A 17,291-nucleotide genomic window follows, 5' to 3' on the forward strand; every position below is an offset into this window, starting at 1 on the left:
CCTTCAAAATGAGGTACAGGGCTTCCCTGGTGGCGCAGTGGTTGAGAGTCCGCCTGCCGATGCGGGGGACACGGATTTGTGCCCCGGTCCGGGAAGATCCCACATGCCGCGGGGTGGGCTGGGCCCGTGAGCCATGGCCACTGAGCCTGCGCGTCCGAAGCCTGTGCTCCACAACGGGGGAGGCCACGGCAGTGAGAGGCCCACGTACCCCAAAAAAAAAAAAAAAAAATGAGGTACAAATTAAGATGTTGCCAGATAAACAAAAGCTGAGGGTGTTCACTACCATCAGACCTGCCCTACAAGAAGTGCTAAAGATAGTCCTTCAAGCTGAAATGAAAGGACACTAAACAGCAACTCAAAGTCATATGATGAAATAAAGGTCTCTAGTAAAGGTAAATACACTGGCAAATATAAAAACGAGTATTACTGTATATTTGGTTTCTAACTTTGCTGTATTTCCTATAGGATTTCAAAGACAAATGCATAAAAAATAACTGAGTCCATGATACTGGATACACAATGTATAAAGATGTAATTTGTGACGACAGCAACATAAGGGGGTAAGACTGAGCTGTATGTTACTGAAGTTAAGTGCACATCAATGCAAACTAAACTGTTATAAATTTAGGACATTAAATGTAATTCACCACAAAGACAATATCTAAAAAATACACACAAGCGATGTCCCTGGTGGTCCAGTAGTTAAGACTCCGCCAGGTTCTATCTCTGGTCAGGGAACTAGATCCCCCATGCCATAACTAAGAACCAACATGCCACAACTAAAGATCCTGCATGCTGTAACTATGACTCAGAGCGGCCAAATAAATATTTTTTAAAAATACACACAAAAGGAAATGAGAATGGCTCACTACAATAAACTAATTAGAAAAAAAAACAAGAAGGCAGTATGTAATGGAGGAAATGAGCCACAAAAAAGGTATAAAATTTCACAACAAAACAGCAAAATGATGGCAGAGGTCCTTCCTTATCAGCCATTAACTTTAAATTTAATTGGGTTAAACTTTCCAATCAAAGCCAGATTGGCAAGATGGATTAAAAAACATGATCCAACTATATGCTGCCTATAGAGACTCACTTTATACACAAAAGTATAGTTTCAAAGCGAAAGGATGGAAAAAGACATTCCATGAAAACAGAAAACAAAAGAGTATTAGTGTGGTTATTCTAATATCAGACGAAATAGGCATTAGATCAAAAACTGTTACAAGAGACAAAGAAGGACATTTTATTTTGAAAAAAGGGTCAATTCATCAAGAAGATAAAACAATTGTAAACATATATGTTAACATATACACACCACTATATATAAAATAGATAACCAACAAGTACCTACTGTATAGCACCCAGAACTACAGTCAATATCTTGTAACAACCTATAAGGGAAAAGAATCTGAAAAAGCATACACACACACACACACACACACACAACTGAACCACTGTGCTGTGCACCTGAAACTAACACAACATTATAAATCAACTATACTTCAATAAAATTTCTTTTAAAAACAAATAAATATATACGCACAAACAACAGACCCCCAAAAGATATGAAGTAAACATTGACCAAACTGAAGGGAGAAATATTAGTTCAATACACCAATTTCAATAACACAACATCTAGATAGAAGGTCAATAAGGAAGTAGAGGACTTGAACACTATAATCCTAACAGACATATAGAGAACACTTTACCCAGTAACAGTAGAATACACATTCTCAGGTACGTATGGAACATTCTCCAGGATAAGCCATTTGTTATGCCACAAAACAAAGACTCAATAAATTTAAAAAGACTGAAATCAGACAGAACCTTTTCTGACTAAGAATAAAGACAGAAATCAACAACTGCGGGAAAACTGGAAAACTCACAAATATGTAGAAGTTAAACAACACATTCTTAAACATCCAAAGGTTCAAAGAAGAAATCCTAAGGGAAATTAGAAAATACTTAGGGAAAACACAACATACCCAAACTTAAAGGATACAGCAAAAGCAGCACTTGGATGGATATTTATGACTATAAATGTCTACGTTAAAAAAGAAAAAAGATATCAACAACCTAACTTTACATGTCGGGGTACTAGAAAAGAAATTAAACTCAAAGCTAGGAAATAATAAAAATTAGAGATAAATTTAACAGAGAACAGAGAAACAACAGACAGAATCAATGAAACCAAAAGCTGCTTCTTTGAAAAAAACTAGCAAAATTGACAAACCTTTTATAGACCATCTAAGAAAAAGAAAAGACAAAAATAACTAAAATCAGAAATGAAAGTGGGGACATTATTACCACTGCCCTCACAGAAATAAAAGATTGTAAGAAAATACTATGAACAATTACACACCGAAAAACTAGATAATACAGAATAAATGGACAAATTCCTAGAAACACACAAATTAACCTAAACTGACTCAAGAAGAAATTTAAAATCTCAACATATAACAAGAAATCAGTAATCAAAACCTGACTCAGTAATCAAAACCTTCCAACAAGGAAAGATGCAGGACCAGACAGCAGCACTGGTGAACTTTACCCAACATGTGAAGAATTCCAAAAAAACAGAAGAAGGAACAGTTCTTAACTCATTCTGTGAAGCCAGCATTACCTTAATACCAAAGGCAGATAAAGACATCATGAGAAAATTACAGACCGATATGCTTTATGAGTATAGATGCAAAAATTCTTAACAGAATACTAGCAAATTGAATCCAACAGCATATTAAAACAGCACCTCGACCAACTGGGATTTATCCCAAGAATGCAGAAGCAATTCAACATTTTAAAAAAATCAATATAATAGACATTAATAGAATAAAGGAAAACACACATGATCACTCAATTAACTCAGAAAAGGCATTTGACAAAACCCAACATCCTTTCATGATAAAAACACTCCTAAAATTAGAAATAGATGGGAACTTCCTCAACATGACAAAGGGCATCTATGAAAAACCCACAGCTAAACTGAAAGCTTTCACCCCAAGATCAGGAATAAGACTAGGATACCCACTTTACCACTGCTATTCAAAACTGTACTAGATGTTCTAGCCAGAGCAATCAAACAAGAAAAAGAAATAAAAGGCATCCAAATGGAAAGGAAGAAGTAAAACTATTTTTATTTACAGATGACATCATCCTATATGTAGAAAAGTCCCGAAGAATCCATAAGAAAGTTACCAGAGCTAGTAAATTAATTTAGCAAAGTTGCAGAACAAAAATCAACATACAAAAAGTTGTTGTGTTTTACACCTACAAGGTACAATCTGAAAAGGAAATTAGGAGTGTAATTCCATTTAGCAACTAAAAGAATAATAGCATCTAAAAGAATAAAATATCTAGGAATGGATTTACCCAAAGAGGTGGAAGTATCTTACCCTGAAAACTACAATATATGGCTGAAGAAAATTAAAGAAGACCTAAATAAATGGAGAGACATCCTGTGTTCATGGGTAGGAAGACTTTATATTAAGATGCCAATACTAACCAAAATAATCGACAGATTCAATACAACTTCTATCAAACTCCAATAGCCTTTTTTGCAGAAATGGAAATGCCAATTCTCAAATTCATATGGAATTGCTGAATAGCCAAAACAATCATAAAAAAGAAAAACGAAGTTGTAGGACTCCACTTCTTAATTTCAAAACTTACTATGCTATGCTACAGTAAACAAAACAGTGTGGTACTGCCATAAAGACAGACTCATAGACCAATGGAATAGAATAGAGAGTCCAGAAATAAACCTATACATCTACGGTCAATTGATTTTTGACAATGATGCCAAGTCTATTCAGTGGGGAAAGATCAATCTCTTCCACAAATGGTGCTGGAACAACCAGATTTCTATATGCAAAAGAATGAATTCATTTCCCCATCTGTGGAAATGAATTTTCCACAGATTTCCACATGTATTCGGTGTGAGTTCCACCTAACTCACACCAAATACAAAATTAAACCCCAAAAGGATCAATGACCTAAATATAAGAGCTAAAACATAAATTTCTTAGAAGAAAACTTAGGGGTAAATCTTCATGATCTTGAATTTTGCAATGGATTCTCAGATATGACACCAAAAGCACAAACAATGAAAGAAAAAAATAGATAAACTGAATTTCATCAAAATTTAAAACTTTTGTGCAAAGGACATTATCAAGAAACTGAAAAGACAGCTTTTTGGTTGTGTTTTAATGGGAGAAAATATTTACAAATCATATAGCCGATAAGGGTCTAATATCAAGAATATACAACGATGTCCCAACATTTAACAACGAAAACACAAACAACCTAATTTTTAAAATAGGCAATGGACTTGAACAGACATTTCTCCATGGAAGATATACAAACGGCTGTTAAGAACATGAAAAGATGCTCAACATTATTAGTCATTAGGGAAATACAAACCCAAACACAATGAGGTATCATTTCACATCAACTAGGATGGCAATTAAAAACAAAAAAAAAACAGAAAATAACATATAAGTGAAGACGTGGAGAAACTGGAACCTTTGTACATTGCTGGTAGGAATGTAAAATCATGTGACTGCTGTGGAAAGCGGTATGACAGTGCCTCAAAAAGTTAAACATAGCATTACCAAGTGACCCAGCAATTCCACTTCCAGGTATATACCCAAAAGAACTGAAAACGGGAACTCAAACAAATACTTGTATACCAATGTTCACTGTAGCATTACTCACAATTGCCAAAAGGTAGAAACAACCCAAGTGTCCATGAACAGAGGAACGAATAAACAAAATGTGGTATACACACGCAATGAAATATTATTCAGCCTTAAAAAGGAATTAAATTCTGATACAATATGGATGAGACATTATGCTAACTAAAATAAATCATACACAAAAGGACAAATATTGTATGATTCCACTTACATGAAATATCTGGAACAGGCAAATTCATAAAATCAGAAAGTAGATTAGAGGTTACCAGGGGCTGGGGGAGGGGGAAGTTAGGAGTTATTGCTTAATATGTACAGAGTTTCTGTTTGAGGTGATGAAAAGTTTTGGAAATAGATAGTGGTGATGGTTGCACAACCTTATGCATGCAGTTTTTGGCACTGAATTTACACTTAGAAATGGTTAAAATAATTTTGTTTTATATATATATATATATATATATATATATATATATATATAAAATCAGAATCCTATCAAAGTCCTTAAACAAAACAGCTGTGAATGCAATTATCAGTAAGTGCATTCCATTACAAACTACTGAGCCATACACAGAAATCAATTTACCTGCAAATGGTTTAGATTGTAAGTAAAATAGAAAATGGGACTTGTCTATATAGAAAGGGAAAAGTTTGTTTCAGAATTATAAAAGAATAACTGGAATTTAAGTTAGCTTATTACAAAAAGTCTCTAATTTAAAACGCAACTTTTTTTAAATTCCAAGACTTATTTTTTATCTATTTTTAAAATTTTTATTTTTAACCCTGAACCAAACTTTCTGTACACTAGGATTGGAGTGTTTTAACACATATGGGAAGATTACAGATTTTCTTTTTACCACCATATACAAGTTTCATAAAAGCAACAATTATGTTTCATTTTTTAATTGTCCATAATGTTTGCCATACAATAAATACTCAACAAATTTGGTGAATAAAACCAAACCAGTCAAAATCAGCAGGAAAATTTTGAAAACTCTTTTCAAAATCACCTTCCCATTACAATTTTAAAATACCTACTTTAAAAATAATATGAGTAGTTCAGGGTCCATAAAACCAAAACTTTAAATTACTTCTTTTCTCCAGTGTATGCTCCCTTCCCCAACTCCAATGGGAGATTTCCAGAATCTGACTTTATGAGTAATTTCTTTTACTGATTTGTGTTTGTCTGCCTGAGGCAGCTCAGTCTAGAAAGGAAAGTCAAAAAGCACTCATCTTCATAACTGGACGGCTGGACTACTCAAGGTACTGCTGAAGTGCCTGAAGTGCTCCTGGCTCACTAGTTCATACAGTAATAATACAGGTATCGTTTGCATTGTTTTCTTTCATCTTTACTGCTTTGTTTGTGGTTTGGTACATTAAAGGTTTAATTATGAAATAAACTTGAATATGAAACGCAAACTTTATTTGATAACTACTAAAGCAAACTGTACTATTAATATCAATGACAATTAAGTTTTGACTTTTAGAACTCATCCTAAGGTATTTTTTTCTTAAAGCATAAGGGGTTTGGGGGGAACAAATTACCACTTTAACTGAGGGAATAATGTAATTAAATTCTCCCAAATCAGGCAATTTATAACCACAGACATGACCCTGGCTGGCTATGAGAATGAGCCTCTCAGATCTCTGACTCCAGGGGAAATACTTGACTGTGGGCCCCAGCTGCTGCACTCTGAAATCCATCACTGTGCATGGAGGCCACACTTCTCAACTGGCTGCTGCCAGGCAAAGAGCACCATAGGCATACTAAGGCAGCCCTAGTCCTGGGAGATGAGGAATTTTTGTGATAGGCAACTTTGGCTCAAGGACTTCTGAGGTCTTGGTGAACTTCCTTAGAACTACGACACTTTCACCCAGACTTCCTTCCTTACCTCTCTCCTTCACTTGGAGTCAGACTTACATCAGTCTGACAACTCTCCTTGCCTCTGTCCTCATTTTCTCTCACAAGCACTTCTCCTAATAAATTTCTTGCATGCTTAATCCCATCTTGGCATCTGCTTCTCCCTTGCAGCATTAGACTGATTTTTTCTATTTTGCCATTTCAAATGAATTATTTGTTTCCCTATTTGCTAAAATAGGATACACCAAACATGACAATTCCAATGCCTTTTGACTGGTAAAGATCTCAACTAACTCCTCAGTAAGTATATTCTTGAGGGGACAAGATCAGAACTTCATACAATTCAACATATGTACTGAGCACCTGCTATACATGAGAAATATGCTAAGCATTACAGAGAATACAAAGGTGAGCAGGATCCTATCGTGCTCTCAAATAGCTCCCAATATAGTGGAGGAGAGAAGCCACAGATACAAACAAACTTTAAAGGGCAGATTATCATTAAGTACTAAAATTGAAGTATAAAGTACTAAAGAAATTAAGAGATTCATTCTATTTAGGGGATGGAATTGTAGTAGAAAGCCTTTGTAGAGATGGTATTTGAAATGCACATTGAAAGGCATCATCAGGGCCTTCAGGTTGTACCTGCCTGTAATTAATAAGGACAATCCAACAAAGATCCCTTCCATGCTTGCACGCTTGACTACCCACAATGTGTAAATTCCTCCTATCACAATTCTCTCACACCTTCTCATTCCCAGAGTACTGATGGTTTCCTAGTTCCCCTCCAAAGGTGTTCCTCTCCCAGTATCCCCCCTTTCATCACCATTACCACTTAGACTCCTATGCCAGAATTGTGGGAATCAGCTTTGACTCCTCTCACTACCCTGTCATTCAACTACCAATCTACCTCTAAATCTAAACTCTGTCCACTACTTCCCTGGTGGTGCAGTGATTAAGAATCCACCTGCCAGTGCAGGGGACACAGGTTCGAGCCCTGGTCGGGGAAGATCCCACAGTCCGCGGAGCAACTAAGCCCATGAGCCACAACTACTGAGCCTGCGCTCTAGAGCCCGCAAATCACAACTACTGAGCCCGCATGCCACAACTACTGAAGCCCGTGAGCCTAGAGTCCGCGCTCCACAACAAGAGAAGCCACCGCAGTGAGAACCCCGTGCACTGCAACGAAGAATAGCCCCCGCTCGCCACAACTAAAGAAAGCCCATGCGCAGCAACGAAGACCCAATGCAGCCAAAAATAAATAAATAAAAATAAAATATGTCCACTTTTCTTTATCCCCACAGCTACTGCCCTAGTCAAGACCACCATCATCCCTTCCATGAATTGCTGCAAAAGTCCCCTAACCTACCTTCCTGCCTACAGTTCTGCTGCCATTTAATCCAGGCTCCACAGAGCAGACAGTGATCCTTCAAAATTCATATCTAATTATCAATATCCTGCTTAAAACCTTTCAGTGGTTCCTCACTGCTCACAAGATAAAATGAAACAATTTGGTTCACAAGACCTGGCCCCACGCTCCAGACTCCAGCTACTCAGAATTCCTAAGATGCTGAGCTCCTCTTAGACTCCAAAGACTCTTTGGACCACAAACCCTTGGAACACACTTCCTCCTCATCCTCACCTGGCTAACTCCGACTTCCACTAAAATGTCACTTCCTTCACTCCCAAATATAAACATACAAGGATAGTCTCCTAGCTTCCTATTGCCATCCCAAGACCATTACTTCTCAGCCCTTTCCTTTATGGTCTATGCTGTCTTTTCATTAACTACCACCTTTAAAATTATTACTTTTTTATACAGCAGAATCCTTTTGTCAAATGCAATTCTACACAGAGCCCAATATGTAGAAGAGTTAAGCTTCTCAGCCTAACTCAAGGAGTTTCAAAACCCTCTTCATTCAGCCTCCTTCCCTCCTAAGACACTGCTTCCCTAAAACCTAAGGTGCAGGACAATTAGAACACCACTGTCTGTATTATACTGCCTACTTAAAGGAAGAAACACAATACAATGGAAAAGAGTTGTCTCTGAAGCTAAACAGACATAAGTTCAAATCTTGATTCTACTCATTAGTCACAAGATCTTGAGCAATTTGCCTGAGGATCCATTTCCTCATCTGTAAAACTCAGCTGTAAAAATCACCACCTTGAGAAGTCAATGGGTAGAACAGAGATAAGTATGTGAAGTACCAAGCATAGTGCCTAGAATACTGACACAAAGCAGGAAATCAATAAAATACTATCTGCTATGGCTTATCCAGGACATGTAGGTTAACATTCAAAATCAATTAATATGATTTACCATAATACTGAGAGAATAAAGGAGAAAAACCTTATGATTATTTTAAGAGACACAGAAAAATCATTTGACAAACTTCAATATCCATTTGTGATTTTAGAAAACCCCAAAACTCTCAGAAAACTACAAGTGGAAGGGGAAATCCTGAATCTGATAAAGAGCATCAATGAAAACTAACATCATCCTTAATGGTGAATTAAGACATGCTTTTCCCTTAAGAATGAGAACAAGGCAGGATGAGCACTCTCCCTACTTTGACTCAACACTGTAATGGAAGTCCTAGTCAGTAAAATAAGAAAAAGAAATAAATATAAGACTCTATTTGCATACGACATAATTATGTAGAAAATTCTATAAAATCTACAAAACAACTACGAGCAAGGTCAAAGATACAAATCAATATACAAAAGTTAGCTACATGCTTTTGTTTTTTATTCAGATATATCATCTTTATTAAACAACTTTTTTGAGTTTCATAATGCCTTTCTTTTTCATGCATTTTCGGCATACTGAAGGACTCGATGCATATTTAAGGACTTCCAAATGATAGCAATATAAAATTTCTGAAATTCCCTCTCTCTTTCCCCTTAGAAGTCTCTCTCCTTCATCTCCCATTTGGACTAAATTCTCTCTAGGCCTGGGCACATGTGTTACCCTGCAACTTCTCTTTATTGCTCTCCAAATTTTCACCTATTGTTTATATACTTGTAGCAAACAACTGGAAAATAAAATTTTAAAACAATTTATAATAGCATCAAAAAGCAAAATATTTCAGATTAAACATAACCAAAGACATGTAAGACTTCTACACTTAAAGTGTTTCTGAGAGAAATTTAAAAGTCTAAATAAATGGAGACCTATACTACATTCATGAATCCAAAGATTTGCTATTGTTAAGATGTCAATCCTCCCTAGTTATCTACAGATTCAATGCAATTACAATTAAAATCTCACCAAGATTTTTTGGTAGAAATTGACAGAATGGTTCAAAATTTATATTGAAATGCAAAACCTAGAAACAATAAAATAATATTTTAAAAGAAGGAGGACTTACACTACCTAACTTTAAGACTTAATATAAATCTACAGTAATCAATAGTGTGGTATTCGGGTAAAGATAAACAAAACATCAATGGAATAGAATGGAGAGTCTAAAAATATATATATTTATATATATATTACATATTTAAATATACATTTACATTAATATATAATATATATTCATTAATTTTCACAAAAATAACAACAGAATCCAACAGGGAAAGGAAAGTCTCTGACAAATAGTTCTAAAATAACTAGATACAAGCATAAAAAAAAATGAATCTCAATTCTTACCTCATATCATACACAATTAATTTGAAATGGACCACAGATTATGTAAAAGTTAAAACTATAAAGCTTTTAGAAAATAGCATTAGGACCATGTCTTCATGACTTGGTGGCAGGCAAGGGGTTCTGGGACAGGGCACAATAACCTTAAAAGAAAAAAAACCTGATAAATTTGACTCCATCAATATTAAAAACTCGGGTTCATCAAAAAACACCATTAGGAAAATGAATAGACAAGCCACGGGCTAGAAGAAAATATTCATGAAACATATCTGATAAAGGACAGTTAACCAGGATATACAAAGAACTCCCACAACTCAATACTGTAAAGAAAAACAGCTCAATTTTTTAAATGGGCAGCAGATTTACACAGACACTGCCCAAAAGAAGATATACAAATAACCTACAAGAACAAGAAAGAGTGCTCAATATCATTAGTCATCAGGATATAGCAAATTAAAACCACAATGAGGGCTTCCCTGGTGGCGCAGTGGTTGAGAATCTGCCTGCTGATGCAGGGGACACGGGTTCGTGCCCCGGTCCGGGAAGATCCCACATGCCGCGGAGCGGCTAGGCCCGTGAGCCACAACTACTGAGCCTGCGCGTCTGGAGCCTGTGCTCCGTCCGCAACGGGAGAGGCCACAACAGTGAGAGGCCCGCGTACCGCAAAAAAAAAAAAAAAAAAAAAAAAAACACAATGAGACACCCTACACACCCACCACAACGACTACAATTGAAGACTAATAACACTGAGTACTGGCAAGGATGTAGAGCAACTGGAACTCTCATACATTGTTGATGGGAACATAAAATGGTACAACCACTTTGAGAAAAGGTCTGCGAGTTTCTTATAAAACTAGCGGACACTTATTCTATGAGCCATTCCTCCTGATATTTACCCTAGAGAAATGAAAACATTTCTACAACACAACCTGTATAAGAACATTCATGGCAGCTTTATTTATAATGGCCCCAAACTGGAAACGTCCCTGGTATACAGCCACTTGATAAACTTTTGACACGTTCATATGATAGAAAAAAGGAATGAATTCTTCATAAACACAATCTCAAAAGCCTTTCCAAAAATATATACTGTACGATTCTATTTATATGATATCCTAGAACAGATAATATTAACCTATGGTAGGATGACAGAAGATCAGAAGAGCAGTTGCTTCTGGAGGTTGGGGGCAGGAACTGACTGAGAAGGCACATGAGGGATCTTCGATATCTTGGTAGAGGCTTAGGTTGTACTGATTTGCCAAAATTCATTAAATGGTACAATTAACATTTGTGTATTCCATTATATGTAAATTTTACCTAAAAAACAAAAAGCACTGCAAACAAATACTGAACTCTAAGTTAATGACATACATGCTGAAGTATTTAGGGGTAAAGTGTACCGATGTCCACAACTTACTTTGAAATCCGTCAAAACGTAAGTTGTATTGGTGGATGAACAGAGAGATGGATAGGCATGTGATAAAGCGAACAGTAAAATGTAAATTATAAAATCCAGGTGTAAACTGTAAAATAATCCCTTACCTGCTCCCATTACCCTTTTCTAACTCATTGAGATTTCTAATCCATGGAGCTCTCATTTACACCTCCATTATGTCTCTTATAGCTTCACTTCCAATCATCTGAAATATCTCTGTTCTCTTCGTCTCTACTGCAGCCACTTGCAACCAACTACCCTTCTCTACCCATTTACCTAAACTGATGAGTGCTGCCTGAGGAAAATCTCACAACCACTAGACCAATGAACGCTACTCCAAATTTATAACTTCCACACTCAGCACTGCTGAGCAATTCCTTTCTAATTCACTGGTTGGCTCCTTCTCCAGACTCCACAGCAGCAATTCCAAAACTGGATTATGCTTCTTAAACTCCTTACTCATTTCTCTTTCCTCACTCTATGTAAAGGATCTTGCCTTTCATTCCATCATGAACATAGTGGCTACCGAGCATGAACTACCTGCTCCCCAACCTACAAAACAATTTTATCTCACCTCCTCCCACCTCAGAAGAAAGGATGTCATCACTCCTGCCAGAGGTAGCGGATCATCATCAATACTGCTTAAAAATGCAGACTCTGTAACCAAGTTATACTTTCCAAACCTCAGTTTTCTCTCTTATAAAATAGAGACAATAACAGTATACTGTGAGAATAAGAGAACACATGCAAGGCACTTAAAATAGTACCTGGCAAATAATTCAAGGCAAATCCCACTGCTGTGTTCCTCAGCTCATCTTGTTCAGTTCCTTCACTAGCATTCTCTATCAGCTCCTTCCCCAAAGCCTCCTAACATAAACAAGTTTCCATCACCTTCAAATAAAAAACAAGTGTCTTCCCCAAATTGAACCCCCTTCTTGTCACAGAAGTATCTCTTTTCCCTTCATTTCCAAGCTTCTAGGGGGAAAAAAAAATCTGAAGAAACTCATCTGTTCTTGCTATTCTTTTTCCATGCTCTTCCATCTTCTATTCTCACACCGAAACTGCTTGGACGTAAGTGACCCCTAAGCTGTCAAATCTAACTAACACTTTTCAGGCCCCTTATTTGACTTTTCTATAGCCTGATACAGTTAATGACACTTTTCTTGAAACTCCTTCCATTCTCAGCTTCTCAGACACTAGGGTCCCATTCTTTCTACCTGACTCTTTCCTTCTTAATCTCCTTTACTCATGCCTTTCCCTCTGCTCTTCCCCTACACCCTATTGTCCATTCTATTTCCCCAGCTCTGACACCAGCCTTATTTCATTCTTATCTCTAATCATTTTCAGTGGGTGGCCTCACCTACTTTAACACCTTCTTTGAGGTACAATTAACATACAATAAATTGAGCTGTAAAATCCGTTAAATTTTAATATATGTATACTCTCCTGAAACTACTGGTACAATCAAGACAAATGAACATAAACGCCTCCCCCCAAAATAACTACTGACTTGCTTTTTGTCACTGTGGATGCATTTTCTAGAAATTTATAGTATATACTGTGGTGTTTTTTGAGGGGGCAGGGGGGCAGTTTCTTCGGCTTCTTTCATTCAGCTTATTTTGAGATTCAGCAACGTTGTCTTGTATATCAATAGTTCATTCCTTTTTACTGCTGAGAAGTATTCCAATGTGTGACTATATCACAATTTGTTTATTAATTCACCTGCTGATGGACATTTGGGTTGTTTCCAATTTTCTGCTGAACAGAACTGCCATGAACATTCATGTGTAAGTCTTTCATAGGATATAAGCTTTGTCTATTCTCATGGCTCTACTCACACACCTGGAAGTCCCAAATCTGCTTCACCAGATACCAACAACCAGTTGTCAGTTTGACAAGTCCACCTGGATAACCCAAAATGACTTTTAAATCAACAAGTTCAAAACTCATCTTATAATGCCACTCTTTCCACCCCAGCAGGTTCTCCTCCTACATTCTCTATCCTGACTAAAGGCACTCAAACCAGAAACTTAAGAATCCTCCTACTCTTACCATTTCCCCCAATCAATCAGTGAGTTACTAGATCCTGTCAATTCTGCATTTTAAACATCTCTCAAGTAAAATCCATCTCCACACTTCCATCCTAATTCAAATGCATATCATCTCTTGGCTGGACTATTAACCCTAGCCTTCTTCTAACTTTTCTCCTTACCTTGGGTCTCATTATTCTCCAATCCATTTTCTATTCTATGGCCAAAGTGGATTTTCTAAAATTGAAATTTTATGTTACTCCCCTATTTAAAATTCCTCAATGCCATCTATCCCCTCAAGATAAAATTCATACTCCTTAGCTTAACATACAAAAAATTCTCTGTAAATCAGTTTCCTCTCCAAACTCATCTTCTGCCACTTCCCATCATGTTCGAACTTAGTCATTTCTGGATGATGTCAATTACCTTTTAATCCTTAGTGATGAGAGCAATACTTGGTCTGCAGTAGGCACAATATGCTTATGCAATAGATAAGGTAGGACTTAGACTAACAGATATATTGAGACCTTCTGGGGATTTTCAGGAAAAGTAGTAGTCCAGTCTGGCTGAAGCATAGAGTATATGAAAGACTATGGTAAGCAATCCATCCAGAAAAGCAGGATGAAGCCAGACCACAGATCACCATCAAGTTTATTCCAAAGAATATACACTTCATTCTATGCCCTCAAAAGACATCAACGGTTCTGAACAAGAGTGTGACACATTCAGAAGTGTCCCATAACTTCTGAAATTTGAAAAATAGATAAAGGAGAGGTGAGGGGCAGTGAACTCAGTAAAGAGGCTACAGCAGTAGTCTGGGAAAGGGGACTCAAGAGCAGTGGGAGTAGGGGGAATAGATTAAAAGAACATGTCAAGGGGAATGAAGCTACAGGCTCTGACTGGGTGTGGGCAGTAATAAGTCATCAGAGATGACTCCAAAGTTTTGAACCAGTCAAATAAAATAATACAGCTAATAAATCAAGAAGAATTCTTTTTTAATAGGTGAAAGGGAGGGAGCTGATCGTTTCGTTTGGGTTTTCCCTACCCTTTCATTCAAATTTAAGTGCCAACCAGGCGTCAGGCACTGTATACATGGAGGATAAAACGAGGGTAAAATATCATCCCTGTTCCCAAAGACCATCCAATCTAGTTGGGGTGGGGAACTTAAACAGGAAAAAAATAGGAACTTAAAATTAATTGTTAAGTGCTAAGCTAGGGTGCTAAAAGAATATTTAGATTGAAAGAAAGACTATCCAACTCAGGCCTGAGGATCTGAGAAAAGATCTGAGGTCTAGAGAGTCCAGAGGATGAGTGGTGTTAGGCCAGGCAAAAGGCCGTCCAGGTGAAGAAAACCTGGATGTTCAAAGAGCCTCAGGTTAGATAACACAAGCTGATGCATCTGCAAACAGTACAATAAGTCGAAAAGAAGATATGGAGATATCCACAGGAAATGTCTAACAAGCAGATGAAAATGCAGGTTTTGAGCTACCAAATATATTTTCAACCTGTGTTTGGTGGCTTAAAATCATCTTTAGTGCATATTTTATATAAGAATTGGGAGAATCTCACACATCAGCGGGACTGTGTACACTTGCACCTTCTCCCATCACTTCTACTGTCAAGCAAGGGTATCTCTGCTTAAAGTCAAACCGGGTTTATATAAATAAGCAAAGAGGACTAGTGGGGACTGTGGAAAATCTTAGACAGATGCCTTGTCTAAAGAGGGCAGCCATTTACTCAGCTCCAGCAGCTTACTGCCTTGCTTGAATGCTGGCCCAATGTGGAGAGATCTTCCTATTCTCCAAGAAAAGCTCAAAATTCAGATTTTATGTAATATCTCCCACTTGAAAATACTGGCATCTGATTACATTAAAAATAAAACAACACTATGCCAGCCAAAACAAATGCTTTTGTGGACAGATTTCAGCATGGGCCACCAGTGTGGCAGAGTGAGACCTGGTCTGCTAAATCCTCCAGTGCTCTTTTCACTACCTCATAGGAGCCTCAACTGACAGGGTTTCATGGTGACTCCCATGGGATAGGAACTGCTTGCTTCCAAGCAAAACAGCCCCAAACTGATAGTGCTTTATTAGTTCTTTTATATATTGTCAATACTTTTTGTCTCTTCCCCACCCTGGTCAGGATACCTGCCTCTAGCATCACTGAGACTTCCTACTCCCCTTCTATTGCAACCTAAGATGGCAAGCTTGCAGGTAAAGCAAAAGTAAACAGAGAGCCTGACAGGATTCCTAATGAGTAAAGCAGGTAAGGCATATGGCAAAGATTTGGTTTTCTTAGAAAACAATTATCACAGAGATATCTGTGACTAGTCAGATACCTGAGCAAAAAAGTCAGTAACTTATATTTGAAATATATGAGCAATTTCTCCTAACAAACCAAATAGGTTCCATTGTGAGCTACCAAGAGGGGGAGAGGGAGAACATCGCAAAAGGGAAAGTAAAAGTTGCTGTCCTTTGAGAAATATCAGATACCTCTTAAAACACAGTTTTTTAAAGTATAAATGTTTAAAAGAAAAGGTACACTATAATCTCAACTCTCAGTGAGGAATAAAAATATTTTAAAATCAGATAACATGAAACATTCTTCGAGCAACAAGAAATGGGGTTTTAGAAACACTATTAAAAGAGTAAAGCTATCCCTATATTTATAAGAAGAGGTAAAAGGAAAACAAAATAATCTGATAGTTTTTAATATTCATTCAGAGATCAGCTGCTGATGTTTTAGTGTATTATTAAGTCACAACGTTGCTTCAGAAGCTCTGAAAATGTAACAACACTTCCTAATTATACTAAAACGTGTAAAAGTACAGATCACGGGGTATATAACTTTAGATAACAATGTGGCAAACTCGAAGAAACACAGAAATGTTAAAATTTCTAATCAACAAACCGAATGACAGTACCAAGATTTTGAGAAAGAGAGACAAGGGGGGGGGCGGGGAGGGAGAGAAAAAGAGAGAGAAAGAAAGAGAGAAAGGGAAGGGAAGGAAGGAAAGCAAGGGAGGAAGGAAGGAAGGAAGGCCAGTGGCATGTGCACCCGCCCCTGTGAATCGGAGGAGTCGGGGAATTCAGGGGAATGAAGAGTGATTACAGAGGGCGAGCAAAGCAGGCCCTGTTCCTGCTGGCAGGCGAGCTCTGCAATTACTTAGAGCAAGCATTATGGCCAGAGCATTCTGGAGCCCACTTAGACGAGCAGACTGGACACCTAAAACCGGAGGCTGACAGCAGCTCGGGGAGAGAACCGAGAAGGCGGAAAAGTGGCCTGCTTTGACCTCCACTGAAAACGGAGGCTCCTCCAACTCTCGTCTCTGAACCAGGGGCAAGGGCAGTAAGCTCTCAGCGGTTGGATTCTTCGGACAAACTCTCCCAGGCTCCCTGCGGCCTTCCCACACACCACACCGGGTTAATGTCAACACGGAGAGCCAGCGGGTGTGAGGGAACCTCTCGGTGTGCGCCGTCCTTTCTGGGAGGCGGTGAGACCGGGAAGAAAGACGGCTCCGCGCGCGCCCCGCCTCCCAGCCCTTCCCCAGCCCCGGCCCGGCGCCCTCGCAGGGGCTGCAGCCGGGAAGCGCGCTCCTCACCTTTTTCAGCGCAGGCACCAGCAG

General features: G+C 37.9%; 1 protein-coding gene across 3 annotated transcripts in view; it reads right to left on the reverse strand.

Moving 5' to 3' along the window:
* The window catches only part of SOS1 (SOS Ras/Rac guanine nucleotide exchange factor 1), a 153,567-nt gene that overhangs the window by 135,972 nt on the left and 304 nt on the right, over window positions 1–17,291 (reverse strand). For all 3 annotated transcript variants that reach the window (XM_024753490.1, XM_024753489.1, XM_024753488.1), the window contains one exon: window positions 17,268–17,291. This exon ends at the window's right edge or, in 2 of these variants, runs on beyond it. In XM_024753490.1, coding sequence (XP_024609258.1) covers window positions 17,268–17,291 — 24 coding nt within the window. The remainder of the gene's footprint in view (window positions 1–17,267) is intronic.

The sequence above is a fragment of the Neophocaena asiaeorientalis genome, unplaced genomic scaffold (genome assembly GCF_003031525.2).
Source record: "Neophocaena asiaeorientalis asiaeorientalis breed wild unplaced genomic scaffold, Neophocaena_asiaeorientalis_V1.1 scaffold171, whole genome shotgun sequence".
Lineage (NCBI taxonomy): Eukaryota > Metazoa > Chordata > Mammalia > Artiodactyla > Phocoenidae > Neophocaena > Neophocaena asiaeorientalis.